Here is an 18,094-nt window from a genome sequence, read left to right on the forward strand (position 1 = left end):
CCGTCGACTCTCCTTCCGGCCACCGGCCGCTCGTGATGCTGGATGAGGCCGGGAAGCTGCTCGAAAGGGTATTGGCTTCCCGGATCATCCAGCATCTGGAGACGGAAGGGCCGCAGCTCTCCGAGAACCAGTTCGGGTTCCGGTCCGGGCGATCCACTCTGGACGCCCTGACCGTCCTGAAAAGGTTCTCGGAGGATGCGGCCGAGAGGGGACAGGGGGCGATGGCGGTGTCACTCGACATCGCCAACGCCTTTGGCTCCCTCCCCTTCGGAGTTATAGAGGAGGCACTTCGGTACCATGAACTGCCCCTCTATCTCCGGAGGATTGTGGGACACTACCTGCGAGAGCGGGTAGTGTCCTACATGGGGAGGGGGGGAAGAGAGGAGCGGCGGATGGCCTCCGGTGTTCCTCAGGGGTCCGTCCTAGGACCCCTGCTGTGGAACATCGGTTTCGACTGGGCCATCCGCGGGGAGGTGCTGCCCCGGATGGCTGTCATTTGCTACGCAGATGACACGATGATAGCCGTCCGGGACACCACCTGGAGGAAAGTTAAGAGGAGGGCGGAAGCCGGGGCCACCCTGTTGGTCCGGAGGATCGAGGCGCTCGGACTCCGCGTGGCACTCCACAAAACCGAGGCCCTCTGCTTCAAAGGGCCGAGGTGGAGAGTGCCCGCAGGAGCGACCCTCCGGATCAACGGGGACGAGGTCGAGGTTAAGGCCCGGATCAAATATCTTGGCCTTATCCTCGATGGGGGTTGGCGGTTCGGAGATCACTTCCGGACGCTAACCCCCCGACTCGTCGGCGCGGCTTCCGCCCTCGCCAGGCTCCTCCCGAACCTGAGAGGTCCGGGCGTGCAGGCCAGACGACTATATGCCATGGTCGTTCGCAGTATGGCCCTGTACGGCGCGCCGATATGGGCAGAAGCTCTTGACGCGTCAAACAGGGCCCTCCTCCGCAGGCCGCAGCGCATCGTTGCGGTGCGCGCATGCAGGGCCTACCGCACGGTTGGCCATGCAGCGGCCTGCGCTTTGGCCGGCACTCCCCCGTGGGAGATAGAAGCGGGTGTGCTGGCCGAAGCGTACCGGGAGCGGGTCGAGCAGAGAGCTCGGGGCGAAGCCCCGGCTCCAGAGGAGCTCGCCCGGTCCCGGGCGGAGAGAAAGCGAACGACCATAGAGCTGTGGGCTGCTGGCCTAGCGGACGCCAAATACGGCGCCCGCACCATAGAGGCCATACGCCCACGGCTCTCGGACTGGTGCGGGAGGCGCCACGGCGCAATGAATTATAGACTTTCCCAGATTTTAACAGGGCACGGCTGCTTCGGGCGGTACCTACACCGCATCAGAAGAGAAGAGACGGCGTCGTGCCACGAGTGCGGCGCTGATGAGGACACCGCGCAACACACCCTTCAGGTATGCACAGCGTGGTCCGAAGAGCGCCGCACTCTGGCAGCGACGATTGGTGATGACCTCTCACTCCCAGGTGTAATTAGCGCCATGCTGGGCAGTGAGGGGTCATGGGAGGCGGTTTCCTCCTTCTGCGAAATAGTAATTTCGCAGAAGGAGGAAAGGGAGCGAGAGCGCGAGAATAATCCCCTCGCGCCCCCGCTCAGACGCAGGAGAGTGGGGAGAAGGAGGCGGGCTTTCGCCGCCGTACTTCCCCCCACAAACCACGCGTGAGAGGGTGGCCCCTTCAGGGCGATAACGCAGGCGGGGTCACGGAAGAAAGCAAAAGCGTTCCCGTGGCGCCCGCCATAATGCGTTAGAGGGCAGTCAGGTTTTAGTGGGTATTCCGGTCACCTTCTGTGACCGGCGAGTCCCACACTCCCTACGCCATTGCACAGCCCGGCGTAGGCGTGCGTAAACGCATTTCCTGACTATAAAAAAAAAAAATAAAAAAAAAAAAAAAAAAAATGTTTCCTTATAAGGAAAGGGTGGGAACAGAAAGACGACCAAAGTTAGGCCTTCGGCACGCACTCATCAGAAATGCTTCCACTTGACGTCTGTCTTCTGTGTGGTCGTGATATTTCAGCGGACGCGTCGGGCCTTTCGTAGAGCAGATGTTATATATGAAGGGACACAAGTCATTGTATCGGTTATCGATTAAACTGTATAGGCAGTAGCTCGTGTGAAATGGCGTGTAATGAATTAATTAGATTATTGTGGCACAGCGACCGTGGCAGAACATTGAGCACATAATATGTTATCACGCTCGGTTTATGTAACTCTCTGTTAACTACAATATTTCGAAAATAGTTTTGTACGTATATACCTGTAGGTAGCAGTGTTTAAAAATACGTATATTTATATAAAGTTACTGTTTATAAATGTATTTGTAAGTACCTATTGTTTTCCGTTTAAACAATGAGATGAGATGTAAGATGTAAAATGAAAGAAAATTACCTACGTTTTAAAGGATTCTCGTAGAGCTTTCAGACGCCATGACGCCTCATTTCCATCAAAATTTGTATAACGTTGCGGCGTTGGCGGGAAATGCAGGCGACGCCATGTCCGGTGCGGCGCATTTCCCTCAGCCCGGAGGCAGATGCGCCGCGCCGCCCTGTAATTACATTGTACCCGTCTAGTCTGCTACCGAGATGATGTCCAATACATTTCAAATTTCTACCCTCTCTAACATGGTTTGTGAAATATGTTTAAATTTATATTTTTGCATACCTATAATTTTAACATCGCTTATAGCAAATATTGTTTTTAAACAGATGAGACTGTATAGAAATGCTATATGGATTAAGAGACTACATTAGCAATTAGAGACTTAAATTATTTTCTAGTTTTTTTTTATTCATCTGATGGCAAAGGATATTTCTCAATACTGATAAGTAAACTTATTTCCACTTGGTACTGTAATTGACTATGACATTGTCATTAGTTGAAATAATGCCAGATTATCGTGAATACAGACACCAAGATTGATGAGATTGGCACCGCTCCAAAGGTGCTAATGAGCATGCTAGATTAGATTTCATCATAGATTCAACCTCCCACATGTCAGATTACAAAATATGTTTTAAGAATGTATATTTTAATATTATAATTCCAAAGTATTTTGAAATATTTTCCGTTCTTCCAAATAGCAACCTAAGTATTCCAAATTTTACGCATTTTATGACATTTCTATAAAAAAACCTTTTTTTTTAGATTTCTACTAAAGTCTGTTCCACAATCTCTACAAACTGAAAACGATGAAAATATGAATTAATAGTGTATTACCCGCGTGTATAGAATTTAACGTTTGTTTTTACAAGATGGTATCCATTTGGAATGGAATATAAGATTAATGAAATTATTCAGTTCTCACGTTGCGTTCTGGCATTTCTTTTAATTTTGCAGGATGGCATATTTTATTGTCGTTTGCGGAATAAATACGTGGTATAAATCAGCATTTAATATTGGAATTGACAATTCCATTGCGGCCGGCACCGGAGATGGAGTACAATTTCCTGGCGTTATATATAATTAACATGCCGCGATCACAGCTGTAGCTTTTATATTTTAATAGCAATTATATGAAAAATTAAATGGATATTTACGCTTGAATAACTAAAATAACTGGATTTATGCATATATAGGTACAGCATTGTTTTAAAAACGTAAGCATTTGTTTTCATTCCTTTAACATGCATTTTCTTTGTCTTTAATGAAAACTTATCTAACTATATGAAGTAAACACTTAATACTAGTGTTAAGTACCTAAGACATCTTGTTTTAATTGTATAGTATTGTTGATTTTATAGGCATTGTTTGGCGAAGAGAAGCGAAATGTTTAAAGCTCAGAGCGTTTTTCTTTTATCTATCATTACTGCATACATATTTTTTAAAGTAAACGTGTCATAATCAGATTATAATACAGAATCTTACTAATATTATAAACTCAAAAGTTCAAATGGATGCATGTTTGTTTTTAGGTTTTTTTTTATAGGAGAAGGGGGCAAACGATAAACGATATTAGGTATTTCTTGAACGGCTAAACGTGTCTCACTGACATTTGGTATTGGTGTTGTAGAACATAGTCTGGATGAACACATAGGCTACTAATTAAGTTGTTATAATTCCGTGCGAACGAAGTCGTGGGCGACAGCTACTAAATAATATTCTCTGTACTGTAGGCGGTAAGGTAATAATCATTACAAGTCATACATTTTATTATTTTTAAATTTCTCGCGTGTAAGGTCAACGGTATTTCAGATCTCATCAAGTTTTCATTGTTTACTTCAAAGAAGAAGTATTTTATATTATTTAGTGCAAAGCTTTGTATGTGTTGTTACTCACTTTGATGCCTGTTCATTGGCCTTAAGTAAATAACTTATGAGTCAGAGTGACGGCAAGCCCGCACATTCGTATGTATGGTAGACTTCTTGTTTTAAAATTAATTGCCATGTTCTCTCTCGATTGCAATCTGCTGTTGACTCATAATAAATACAATTTTATTATTCTTTATTTTCGTTTATGAGTTAGCAAAATATATCTTATTTATATGTCAGGGTTAGATTATAAGAAGTACATAAGTACGTAGTCTTGTTGTCACTGCACCCACAGGCTAGACTAAAAATATATGACTTGGGCAAATGTTTGCTCAGTGAAGAACTGACCTTCATTTATGTGTCACAAACGTCATACATGCTAACCACAAACTAGAAAATTACACATTTTTGGTGAAGAATCAAGAGAGTTAATTTTAGTGTTATTTTTATTTTCAAAAACTTTTCGGAAGAAATCCAACGCAATTTAGGTCACTAAAATTCGTCATCCGTTAAAATTAGTATATTATTTTAACTAACATATTGGTATTTCACTATTTATCAATAGATTTAATTAAATGCATTTATTATTAATAATAAGCTTACGCATTCAAGTCACAAATATTCTAATCGAAATTTGTAGGCACCATCAGAAGCCTAATTTTGGAGATGTCCATACGGTCACACTGACATCGGCGGACAGGCGTCCTTCCTCACGCATCCGGTTTGCTTGTCACATCACTCGGCCACGCTAACTGTACCGTTAGAGCTATTTGCACATTGCGATTGAACTCTTTTTGTGTACGTCACGCCTTTTTTTCGTCCAAAACTATTCTGCCAGTCCATTGAACCACTTTAACTATGAGTTAGGCTCTTATTTTGTTTTATTAGCCTTTGTATCCACTGAGATCTACTTCAATGCTACGTTCATAAGAGGCAGATATTAAACCTATTTTCTCGTAATTTTTTTGTTAATGTTTGTCATCCATCATCCATCATTCATCCATCTAAACATTCGCATTTATAATATTAATAAGATTAAATACGAAATACATTCCTAAAATACATAATGCTATGTACAAATGGTTGGTATTTTGTAACCCGTCAAAGTGGTTCGGATATTGAGATTTTCTTTTTTTTTAAATCAGAATATCGAATCTGAATAGGTATAGTGCTTTTGACGATATTCGTAATACGCAGTTATATTTGTTTTTTTTTTCAAATTATAAGACTGACATTATTTTGATCCATATTATTATTGTAACCTTAAATTAATTTTATTGGAAAAAAAATCCACCTTTTTTTAACAGCGCCATCTATCGCCGAGTAGTGACATAAAATTTAATACCAGTACACCATTTAATTTATCGCCCGATAGGTGTCGCAGATCTCCAAGTAAGCGATCTGCACTTGTATGTCAAGCTTACGGTAGATGGCGTTATTAGACCTAAATTTTGGAAAACTTTGATAAAAATACAATTCCAACGATTTTAGAATAGAAAGTAGTCTTTCCCTTCCCATCTTTTTCTTGTAAGGAAAGGATGGGAAGGGGATGTGGATTTGATGGAGGAGGAGATGCATAGGAAGGTTAAATATTCTCTTTTTGTGCGTCTTCGTCGATTGCGATTGCGAATGTTTATGGGCAGCGTTCGCTTCGCCATTTCGGCGAATTCATGTGGCCGCCTGCTTGTTTGCCACCTTGTAATATAAAAAAAAGAATCATGGAAACGTGGGGTATAAACTAAAAAAGATATAAATTGGGAACTGCTGAAAGATGTTGCTAAGTTCTATGATATTAGCACATACAAGCGTTTCATTGTTATATGTTTTCACATATGTCTAATAATATATGAATGGTTTCTTGTTGGTGACACCCACAGTGTTATTGTGTGTCTGACTAATCTCGATACTAATGAACAAAGAATTTGACTTTCAGAAAGGACTTCTAATCATGATGTAGGCTTTATTTATTAATTATAATGAACAGAAAGATGATTTAATAGTTCGTGAAATATTTGAAGATTTTTTTTATTAACATTTACTTGGGTTATAGCATAATAATGCACGCTTCGAGCGCTATTTCTCATATTATTCAAAGTCACGTCCAGCAAACTTTTCAAAGACCGCATCATCACGGCATGAATTTTACTATCGTACTTATTTCTCAATAGTTAACTCTCACCTCCATAAATTCATGTTTAGTTTGTATTTAACTACCTATATTATATATTTACTTTGTTCAAAAGCTTTTATTTATTAATACAATAATTATATAAATAAAAAAAAGAATAATAACCTCATTTGCTCGTTATAATCACTGCCAGATTACTGCAAACAAAATTTAATTGAAACTATAGAAATATAAATATTAGTTACATCACTGACACATTGAGATCATCGTGTAAAATTTTCAAACAGGTTAATCGAGCTCTAGTAGAGTAAAAGCAGTTGAATAATTAACAATGTTTATTCGTCGACATTTTATCTCCCAGAGTTGAAAATTCACAAATAAAAGACGTATTAAAGACGCGCCTATTAATTTATAACAGTAAAATTTTATGAACAATAAATTATAATTTTATTCCGTCATTGAATAAGATTTTTTTTTATATTTACTGAATCGAAAGGGTAAAGAAACCTTTTTATATTTTAAGAATTAGACATTAAAGCGCGAAATATAAATTTTAACAAAGGCAATAAGGTATATTTTTTATTTTCAATAAGATTTAATATTACGACACGGTTACCGGTCGGTCACGCTCGTATAGTTTGAATGCAGCTGTCAAAAAATCGCAGAGCGCGCGTGAAAAGAGTTTCGATAAGGTCTATATTGTGTCCTAACGTTTTAGAGGATTTTTATGGTCTTAATAAAGTAGAACTATTCCCATAAAGTTAATACTTTCACTTCTTTACACCTAAGCACTTTAGGTGATGCACATTTGGGTAAACTGCTTGCTTTTTAGCTACGTATTTAACTACTACATCATTTATCTACATAATCTCAATTTAAAAAAACATGCATAATTCTAGTTTTCCATAAACAATTTCCATAACTTATTTTTATTCGCGTTTTAAAATTATAAACAAAGTTTAAGGATTATTTGATGCAATGAATGACTAGTTATATCAGTAGTTTCATCAAATGACGAAATCAACAACAAATACTTAGAATGACATCGTTCTAAATTTTATTGAATAGTGCAATAGTTTTGAGATAATTACGCAATTTATAGAAATAAATAAACATCAATTGCGTAATGCGTTAGTGTAATTTAATTTACGTTCAATTGTGTATCGTTCAAAATTTGAATTCAAAGACTAAACAATCGCATCTCATTTGGTATTGTGTAAAATTGGTTAAGATTTGAATCAAAATATTATGTCTTACATAATTATTATTATAGTATAGTAAATATAGACTACATCATCGGTGTTAGTCTACGATATTTCACCGTGAAGCTCGACTAAACTTGTTGGCGCCGAGCATACGCTGCAGTATGCAAATACTACTGTACCGAACCGGTCCCCGCTGCTCTACGATAAGCTGGTACCATGCCCGGGAGATAGCAAATAGATAAAATCACCTAACTCTCAGCTAAGGGCCATACAATCGTATACGAGGGCGTTGATTCGTTGACGCGACCCCTATGTTAATACGGTTGCTAGTCAACAATAGATAAAAAAATGAAATAATCCCCTTGTCGCTACTAACAAAACTAGTAACAACTGTCCTTAGTAACAATTTTGGTTGTGAAAGGGTCCATGACGATTGTTACTCATAGAGTTAATCCATTACTGACGTCAGTATTATTCAGGCGTGCACTACTGATATGTATTGCAGTGCACTTAATTAAAATAAAAAAAGTGCGGCAATGCATCAGAGTTGCGCGGAAACTTGCGTTATTTGATTCGAATAACCTGAATCTGTCTCGAAATAACTAATTGGCCTGTTTTATAACACTAATTTGTCGAACTAGTGCTTTGTTCATTAGATTTCTTGATACAGATCAATTGGTACGACTTATTCTTTTATTAAATTGGAAAAAAGGTAGCTATCACAACACTGAAGACATCGCTTTATTTTAATGCTTTGTCCATCTTTAAAGTATCTTTATATTCAAAGACGCTTTTATGTTAAATTTACATCTTGTGATTGTATTTTGTGTCTTCAAAAATATCAAAGTAAACTTCAGTTGGAATATAGACTTCAAACTTTGGAATATTGGTATCAAGTTCAATTTCTAAAATTGTGCTTAATTTAGAACAATAATTATAAGTTCATTTTAATATTATGTAACTATTAACATCAAACAATTCCTATTGAAATTGTTTAACATATAGAACTTTTTTATTTACAAACAGCTGCAACTTTTTACCACCCGTAACTTTAAATCTCCAAGTTTTAGCTACCACATTTATGTCATAGAAATGTCCCATAATTCCATCTTAAGTAAGGCTTAACTTAATCTTTTTATTTCACGTATAACTTTCATCCCATTAAGCATGGTTTTGTCGCTTTGATGTACTAAGGTATATGAGTAAGTGACGAGATATGGTATAACTGACGAGATATGGTATAACTGACGGACGATAACGGTCTTGAAGGCGACCAGCTGCGAACAGATGAGCGATTTTCGTTTGTTTGGCGAAGTCGCCCTCCGCGCGCGCCATCGCCACAGCCCGGCACCAGTCGGCCACCGCGCGGTCCCCAACGCGCACCGTCGTGTCGCGCGCAAACAATTTTAAAATCGAAATCTCTCGATCAGTGAAGGGAATTGTGACAGAAGTGTTGAGTGTCAAGTTCAGTGTTGGTATACATAGATTTAATTGTGACTTGTTATTTCTGCAATTCATTCGGTTGACGTCCTTTTCTTTAATGTAAACGTCGATTTATTTATGACGTGAAGTTTAATAATTTTTAACAAAATATTTGTGTGTCCAAAAAATATTTTTTATTTAATAGACTTCAATATATTCATAATACTTCTATTTAGACTTCTTGATTACAATGTATTGAAATAAGTGACTTTTAAGTTTAGTAAGTTTGTTGACGTCGAAGTTATTTTCACTTGAAAACAACTTACTTGTCTGCTCATATTTGTTTCATTGTACTTTAGATAACGTAACTTTAAGTTTTTAACTTTACAAAACTTACTCCTGTAAATTATTAATAATTTGTTCCCAATATTTGCAAATATATATTATTATAGTGTTCACAAAACTTAGTCACGTTAAAGATACCAAATTTTCTTGCTGAAATTAAAATGGTTTAAAGTGTTTGCCTCTTTAGTGAACCGCGATATTATTTCCATTTATAAAGTTTAACGGAAAAATAATCACCTCTATAAGAATTTACATTTAACAGTAAATACTCCGTGAAATGGACGGTAGGCTTTCGAAATACGCTCGTAATAGGTTCTTAATTACTTGCCTATTAAGTTAAAGCACGATACTTTGTATAACGACGCTCGCAGAAAACCGCAGCGATGATCTACTATTTAGTTAATGTGTGTTGCTAGGAGTGAGATTGGATTGCAACAATAAACCTGGTTTATAATCCTCAATAGTGTATGGCACTCTCTCCGCTAGTCTTGTGGCCTCCGCACGAACCATCTTTTACATCGATTGCTTATTCATATTTATCTCGTTTCGATATCGTTATCATTCACGAGATTCAGATTGCAATAGATATTATATAATAATTTCATTTCGAATAAAAAAACTTATGATAATGTGAACTGTTCTTACCAAGAAAGATTTGAATATTTTAGTTTTATTTTACCGGGAATATAATGAAAGATTTTACATTCAGAAGCAGCATTTAAAGTTACATATGTTCTATTTCTGATACTGTATTTTTTTTCTATTAAGTTTCGCTTGTGGTCTAAGTCGGACTATAATATTATCAAGCCTAAAGAAGATCAAACCGTTCGTTTGATTTTGTTCTTGAGTTTGACGACAACTGATAATATTACTAATTTATCAATAGCTCCAATACGCGATATTTTGCTTAGTCTATTTATAAAAGATATCTATCTAAGCTTATAGTAGTGTGTATAGAAGTTAATAACGCTTCAGTAAGCAATATTTTATAGTCGTTATTTTATCACGAGACAACTATATGCACTTAACTCATTATAAGTTTATAAATACATTTTTTAATGCAAGCCAAATGCAATCATGTTTTAGAGCTTTCGATTTTACTTTTAATGCTCCACCTTCTAATGGATCACTCTAAATATAGGTAGATGCTTTTGCATCATGCCTTGATGAATGAATGATACAGTGTACATACCTCTGATGCTTAGTGGGTTATATAAATTAAGGTTAATTTTACAAAGTTATTATTAATGATTCTCAAAATTTGCTTTGAAGATAGGATTCTAGTTTTCAATGTCAAGTGAAAAGTATAGTCAAATGGGCGTAAGTTATATTCGATCGTTGACCGTACCCGGACTCGGGTTTTTGTGGTGGCACCGACTGTGGCAACGGAATTGTAGCACGTGCTCGTGCTTCGTTAAATTGTTTTGTCAGTTCAAATGTTTGCTTAAATTGTTTTCACCCTTTATTATATATATACTCTTGACATTTTTCAATAATTAATACTGTTTCATTTAGGAAGTTGCATATTACATTTATTTTTTAATGAAAGTAGCTTAGCAAGAGATTTTATTTATAGGTTTGAATTTAAAAAAATTGGGTATCAAAGATTAAATCATGTAACATATTTTTTTGTTACAGTTCATCGTAGCTTGCGTAAAATTCGCTATATACAGTGTTTGGGTCTAAATTACAATTATTCCCTTTCATGTGTTTATGAGCATAGATTGTTACCTCACAATCTCGGTAAAGGCAGGCCTTCGTTCTATTTTTACTAAAAAACGTTACGCCGCTGTCAGGTCTCGACCGGGCCTCAGTCCGTGCCTGTTATTATCAAGCCGCTATAACAATTTCAAAGCATGTACTTACAAAATAATTGCGTTTTCTAAGCACGACTCGCGGGCATTAACTTTTTACGCATTTACGTAAGGTTTATGGTACTGCGAAAAGTTTGTACGTTACCTTATATACATGTATACATATATATTTACAAACAATTTACTACTTAGATGAACCATTCTCTGCTAAAAACCAATCTTGCTGCTTTGCAAAACAACATAAATTAGTAGGATTTGATTAGGAGTTTATTCATGTCATAAAGTTCACTTCAAAACAGAAATAAAATACGATTTAAGCAGTATTATGAAAATAATTTGATTTTATGGACTAATGTTTATAAAAAAAATATCAAAATCAGATACACGCGAGCTCACGAAAGTAACAGTGGGTAACGGAGTCACCTCTTGTCAGCGTCGACAACGAGGTACCGTAACACAATGGATTCCATGTTACCCGTACAAATGTAACGTATCCGGATTTCGTTTCGGTTTTTTAATGCATGAAACATCCCTTTTATATACCACTGATATATGTATGGTAATATTGAAGCAAAAAAATTATTTTATAAACTTTTACATAAAACGTGTAGTAACTTATGTTCATAAATTTTAATCAGATTTGTTTTGTTTCGTATGCCAAGTTTTTGTAACTTACTATTGTTCAACACCGGTGTTGTAGAATCGACCTAATTACACACTGCACCTGTATGTTATGTTTCTATTACTGTGTTTATTAGTAAAATGTATTGCAACATTAGAAAAAGGATGTCGACCGAATTTAATAGTTCATTCTATACAGTCTCTTTAGAATCGGTGATAGTGTGATGCGGACAAAATCTTAGTGCAAGGTCAGTGATGGTATGGATTCGCGATGCCGGATTGGCGATACAACGTGCTGTCGACGAGCGAGGCGTTCCTCGACGGCGCCGGCCCGCCGCGCGACCCTCTGGTGTCCAGCTACCCGCGCCGCGCCGACCGTACCCGCCCAGTACACACCTGCCCCTACACTACTATCTTCTTAGGAAGTCGCTCGCATGTGCCTTACCGTCTGCCAGCACACTCTGAAAACGGTGACCCATTCGCAGATGCATATTCCGTAGATCGCTCCTCCAACTTAACTGACACGTCAAGTTTCGCACGATACGAGGATTGTCGTCCACAGATAGACGAAACGCTATCAGAAGAGAACGATCAAGTTTACTCCGACGAAAAGACAGATGAAAATTTACCACTACAAGTTCAAAAGGTGCCATATACATCTAGCGTGTATTATATATCCGCTAAAACAGAAACTTTAAATAAAGATGGGCAGGGAACTGATCTCTTTTTGGTCGAAGCATCGGAATCGGATGCCCTGTCGTCTTGCACGTGCGATAGCTTTGAACGCTGTGAGTTCGACTGTAGGGATTTTGAACCATTTTCCGACACGTGCTGCTGCGACCCACTAAGCGATGGAGTGTGCAGTCGTAGTCCAAAAGTAGTTGAATCCCCGGAGGATTTTTGTGACAAAACCGTTGATGAAGATGGTGCATCGGCGCGGAGCGATATGGATGGTCTCGATTTGACATTGTTCGAACCAGCACCAACAGAATCGAACCAGTGCGAAGGACAGCCATCGACTCGCAGCGCGGGTTCGGCGGCGACAGGTCTGTGCGGTGTGCTGTACGCTGTGTCAGACTCCGGTAATGGTGAGTTGAATGAACAATTTTAATTAATCAAACGGAGCGCAACTGGCGCTGAAGGTGTTCATTTATAGTGATTAGAGGTGCACCGTAGATCGCTTGGGCGCGTTATCGACGTGTGGTCGACGAATCGTCAATTCGACTCGTATCGGATACGAGCAACGGTGTGTGGCAAATTACTATCACATCAATCACCCTCATTGTCATAGCTGTAGCAGTAGGCTTATGGACTAACGCTTTATGTACATAACGTGCTCAACGTTTACGTTACTATTACGCGAACGATCTTTATTTAACTGTGATTCTTATCTATGAAATGGTTACATGCTTATTGTACTGCGTATAATTTTTTTTTTAATTTCTTAGTGTTGTTTAATATAACAATTAATTTATTTTAATTGTTAACAAGATATATTTTAACATTATCATATTTTAGATTCGTTTTCATTAACATCATTTATTAAAATTTTTCTAAGGTTTCGAATAGAAGGGATTGGGGAAGGCTTTTTTGTATGGTGTGGTGCAATAAATTTTTCGCTTTAACGGTGTGGGAAAGAGTTGTTTAGTGAAAAAATGCCGAATCACTGCAGTGGTACAGCTTTTATGGCTCTTGTAGCGCTAGAATTCTATTACCGTTACTTATTCACAAGTTTCTAATTACCTCTGGAGATGGAGGGCGATTGTTAACTCGCATGCAAATCCTATAGATGTCAGTCTATATATGTAGGTGCGCATACATCCACGTATCTGATGAAAAAATTCATTTACAACGTCTGTAATTAATTCTAACGGCACATTGATTTAAAACGTGCTAATGTTCATTGTAAGGAGCTATCATACGTCATGTAAATGCAAATTGCCTATTATACGACTAATTATTTCCATGTGAACGAGTACAATCTTATAGGCCTGTTATAATTTTGTAACAACATATCATTAAAAGCACTTGAATATCTGTTTAATGGTATAAAATGTGGTTTTAATATAAGCCGGTGCTCTGATTGCCGGTTTCGTACACCAACTCTCGTTTTGTTCGTATTATTACAACAAGCGTAAATGTCTCGGTTCCTCGAAGGGAATTTTAATGAAACTTTGGCTTTGGCTTTGTGAAAGAACGTTGTGTAGTTTATAGTAAAGTTTCTTTATGCTGTATTTGTAAGGCAGACAGCCGTTTTGTTACGGTTCGAATTAAACTGAAGAAGTGATATTTTTTAAAATGTATTTTTTTAAGTATCGTTTGATTTTTGACGATTATAGACTTTACATAATCAATAGACTCGGCAGAAAAGAGATAATAATTTTTATCTCTATTTCCTCTTACACAATTTACATGCCAGTAAATCTTTTTTGTTCAACTAAAATAGTGTTGGTATTTCGTGATGGGTCTGATACGGAACAGTTCAGTAGGAGCGTGCTCTCAGTGCGGGCATTGTTGGCAAAGAATTACGAGTGGCCCTGGCCGTCACGGCCGGCCGTAACATTTATGTTATGAAAGTAACAGGGTTAATGCGCTGAACTTAAATATTTAACGATGTTTTGTTGTGGTTAAAGGGTGTTTAAGTGACGGACAGCTTGTAACCTTTTCGTTTTTTTCTTAATAACGAAATATAAAGTACGCTCACTTTGGAAAACAAAACCTTTTCAGTTTCAGAAAGCGGTGGTCACTTAAAAGAGTAAGAATCATTATTGTTAGATTAACCATCTCTACCTAAAAATAAAAATAAGTTGTATACTTCATTTTTTTTTCTGTAAGTGTTAAGGCACTAAAAGCTTACATTCAGGTTCACAATGTAATTTGAGGAATAACCTCAAAGCCTTTCATGTTTTCTTGTTTGACAATCAAATTGTTATTCGGGAAATCGTTCAGTTCTCATGAAATTGTTATGAGAAAGTATTATTTCCTGTTGCGAGTAGACAAAACATTATCAATTGTTTTATCGCCAAAAAACGGTAACGTCATTCCTATAAACATGCTTTAAATACTGGTGAGATATCGACATTGTTTTGGTTCATGTAGGTTTTGTAAACTTTATTTATGTTACGTTATCATTAAGTATTTTTGTTTTTATAACGCGTTTAAATTGTTTTTAACGTTTTTATTTAATCGCATATGTAGAACGAAGCTTATCTTGTATTAATAATTTCAACAACAAATTAATGTTACCTATTACGTTATCGATTTTCATAGTACAAGACTTCGTCCGCGCGAAATAAAAAAAAATAAACATGTAATATATACTATCGCCGGCGATAGTATAGCTTCCCAAAAGTGAAAGAATTTTCCAAATCGATTCAGTAGTTCGGAGTATTCAATGCAAATGATTAAATCTTTTCTCTTTATTATATTAGTATAGAATATTTTTGCTTTTAATTTTGTGTGGCTATAGTTTTGTCGGATATTAGTAAATACTCATTCAAATTTACTCTCACGAGCCGTGCATTGGACTTACGAATAGTAAAGCGTATTCTGACAAGGACATATGCCTAACGTACGACAATTTATCGTACGGTTTGCATTTTATACAGGTTCTATATGTCAATTAACGTGGACGTCTCGGTCAGGATGGACTGGACCTGCATCCTCACGCATCCATATGATCCTTCGTAAACTCATTATAAAGTATAATAAGCTCACCCTTCCTGTATAAGGCATTTAGTAGAAGACTTGCGTTGTGTAAAAAGCGGAGAATGGAATAATTGTATTTGTAATTTAAAGTATACAATATAAATAAAACTGGAGTGTCTGTAAGTAAAACTAAAGAAAAACATCATATTTCGCACACGTGCGTTGGTGATTACGAAAAACCATTTTTTTTTTATTATCTGTCTGCCTGTATGTCTGTCCGCAAGGCCGCGTTTGTTCCGGGTAATCTCCGGAAAGGGCTGACCGATTTAGACAGGACTTTGACGGGAAGGTAGCTAATGTACCTACACGGGCTACTTTTATTTTAATCAATTATTAATAACCTTTCGATTTTATTTGTCAAAAAGGGTTTCTAAACACATGTAAAAACTTTTACTGTAACGTGTTACTATACAAGAAGAAAATTTTATATTGCTTGGTATCAATATTATATGGTTTTATTATTTGTATAAGGAATGTAGAACTTATTAGCATAAAAATAGTGGCTATTTTTCGTCTCGTGTTTTCATACAAAGATGTAGCGTGAGGAAAACTATTATTAGCTAAGAAAAGCTGGTATTTGAGCAATTTATGAAAGTTTATTTTGTCCGAAATTGTTTATGTATTTTATGGTAACGGCTCTCTAAGATTGTAGCAAGTAAATTGTATAAAAAAGTTGACGTTACGATTCTTGCGGTGGTTACAATTTGTAACCGTAATAAACAATTTAAGTATAAAACAATACGTACAATAGGTCTATGGAATTGAATTTACGGTACAATATCTACAACATACGTGGCAATTTATAGTCATGCAGTTGTATGTGTATATTATCTGCTATTTACTTTTAGGTAACTAAATCTATATAAACATCCAACTAAAACTTTATACTAAAACACCATAAATTTGCTTTATAAATAATTATATAGTGTATAGAATATATAGTATATATAAATATTAAAATTACAAACAAAACAAACAGTTTTATTCAATCCAACAAGTGCAGTTAGTTAAATTGTTTGCAGTTGTTGCAAAGCAATGTACACAGATGAATCTCAAATATCCAAGTGAAGTACCGTGACGCCGTAACCTACTTGCAATAAACAAGTGTCGAGTTACAAAGAGAAATAATTATACCATGTCGAGGACTTTACTCCTCGTAGCATGTCAGAGGGTTTTAGACATTAATTAAATAATCTAAAAAGTGAATACGAAAAAAACTGGAATCATAAATAAGCTCTTATTTTGTCTTTTAACCTGTGCTTTTAATTTTTCAAAAATCAATAAAGAATATTATTTTTCTCAAGTAATATAATTCAAGTCTGCGCACTCTTCTCGGTCATGGGCATGATGTTATAGTTCAATATATAAATGAGTTTTATTTTGCATAAAGTTGGTAAAATATAAATAATTCCTTGTACCTTTGACAATTACGTAATGAATAAGCTTGTAACGGATAATTCAGGGATAGGCATTTCCTAGTGAATCTGTGAGAAAACCGATGGCACACCATAATAGTCGCGATCGTTGGCCTACAAATGCTTAACGAGTTTACTTATCGCCATCGATAGCGTTTCCTCCAATAAAGCTGCGACCACACGAAAGCGATAATGATTTAGTCAATTTTATCGAACAATAACCATAAATACTCTTGTAGAGTAACTGATTATAGCAGATAATGAATAAAAAGTGTAACAAAGCGTAAATAATAATCCAGAAGTGAAAACTATATAAAATCTGCATAAAGACTCTCGTTTAAAACTGTGAATTACTTATTTTAAGTTGGTATTATTAGTAAAGTAGATAATGTCGATGAAGTTCGTTAGTTTACAGTCAGAGTGGTATCTTTTATGTAATAAAGCGTATTTCTTTATTTTATTTTATTTTATTTCTAAATATTCATAAAAGACAAAATAAGCTTAATAAAATGCAATGAAATATATCGCGTTATTTTATCTTATAAGCGTATGACATTGAGATCGTGTTTTCACGTACAAATGTTGTTTGTCCGCATTTTGTTAAGACATTATTTTAAAAAGATAAATTTAAATATGTTGTAAACGTTTATGACATCGATGTTTGTTAATCTCGTTGTATTTTAGTATTAGTATGTCAAGATATATTTAGGGATTTAAGGTCGATATACCGGCATACCGGTTTAAAAATATTTTCAAGTCGATAATACAGTCAATGTTACTTAACTTTCACCTCTCAATGGCAGTGACTTATGTCAGCGAGTAACCGTAAAATAATCAGTTATTGAAAGACTGTCTAGACGATGATTATAAGTTATGGATTTTTAAATAGTATTTGTAATACTAGATTATTGTTAATTTTAACTTACATATAGTATGCATGAAAGAGTATAAAATATAAGTGCTGCGATACTAAATGGTTACAACTGTAGTCAGTCAGGCAGCTTATATTGAACGTTTTTAAATGACCTTTATTCGTGAATATAAAAGACACATGTAAGGCGACTTGCAACTGATATTCGTATTATTCACAAATTTTTTGCCAATAGTTAAGAACGACTGAGCAGATGTCCTGCCTGTATTCAAGACACATTCATGGCATTTAATATATTTCCTTTGTT

General features: G+C 36.6%; 1 protein-coding gene across 4 annotated transcripts in view; it reads left to right on the plus strand.

Moving 5' to 3' along the window:
* LOC106719561 (ras GTPase-activating protein raskol) overlaps positions 1-18,094 on the plus strand; it is a 132,978-nt gene that overhangs the window by 15,723 nt on the left and 99,161 nt on the right. For 2 of the 4 annotated variants that reach the window (XM_045686439.1, XM_045686441.1), the window contains exon 1: positions 11,941-12,881. The exons of 1 other annotated variant lie outside the window; for it this stretch is intronic. In XM_045686439.1, the coding sequence (XP_045542395.1) occupies positions 12,065-12,881 (817 nt within the window). In that variant the 5' untranslated portion in view covers positions 11,941-12,064. Of the gene's footprint in view, positions 1-8,942; positions 9,063-11,940; positions 12,882-18,094 lie in introns of those variants that run through there. One more of the 4 variants, XM_045686440.1, reaches the window with a different exon arrangement.

Source organism: Papilio machaon, chromosome 3 (genome assembly GCF_912999745.1).
Source record: "Papilio machaon chromosome 3, ilPapMach1.1, whole genome shotgun sequence".
In the NCBI taxonomy this organism is placed as follows: Eukaryota; Metazoa; Arthropoda; class Insecta; order Lepidoptera; family Papilionidae; genus Papilio; species Papilio machaon.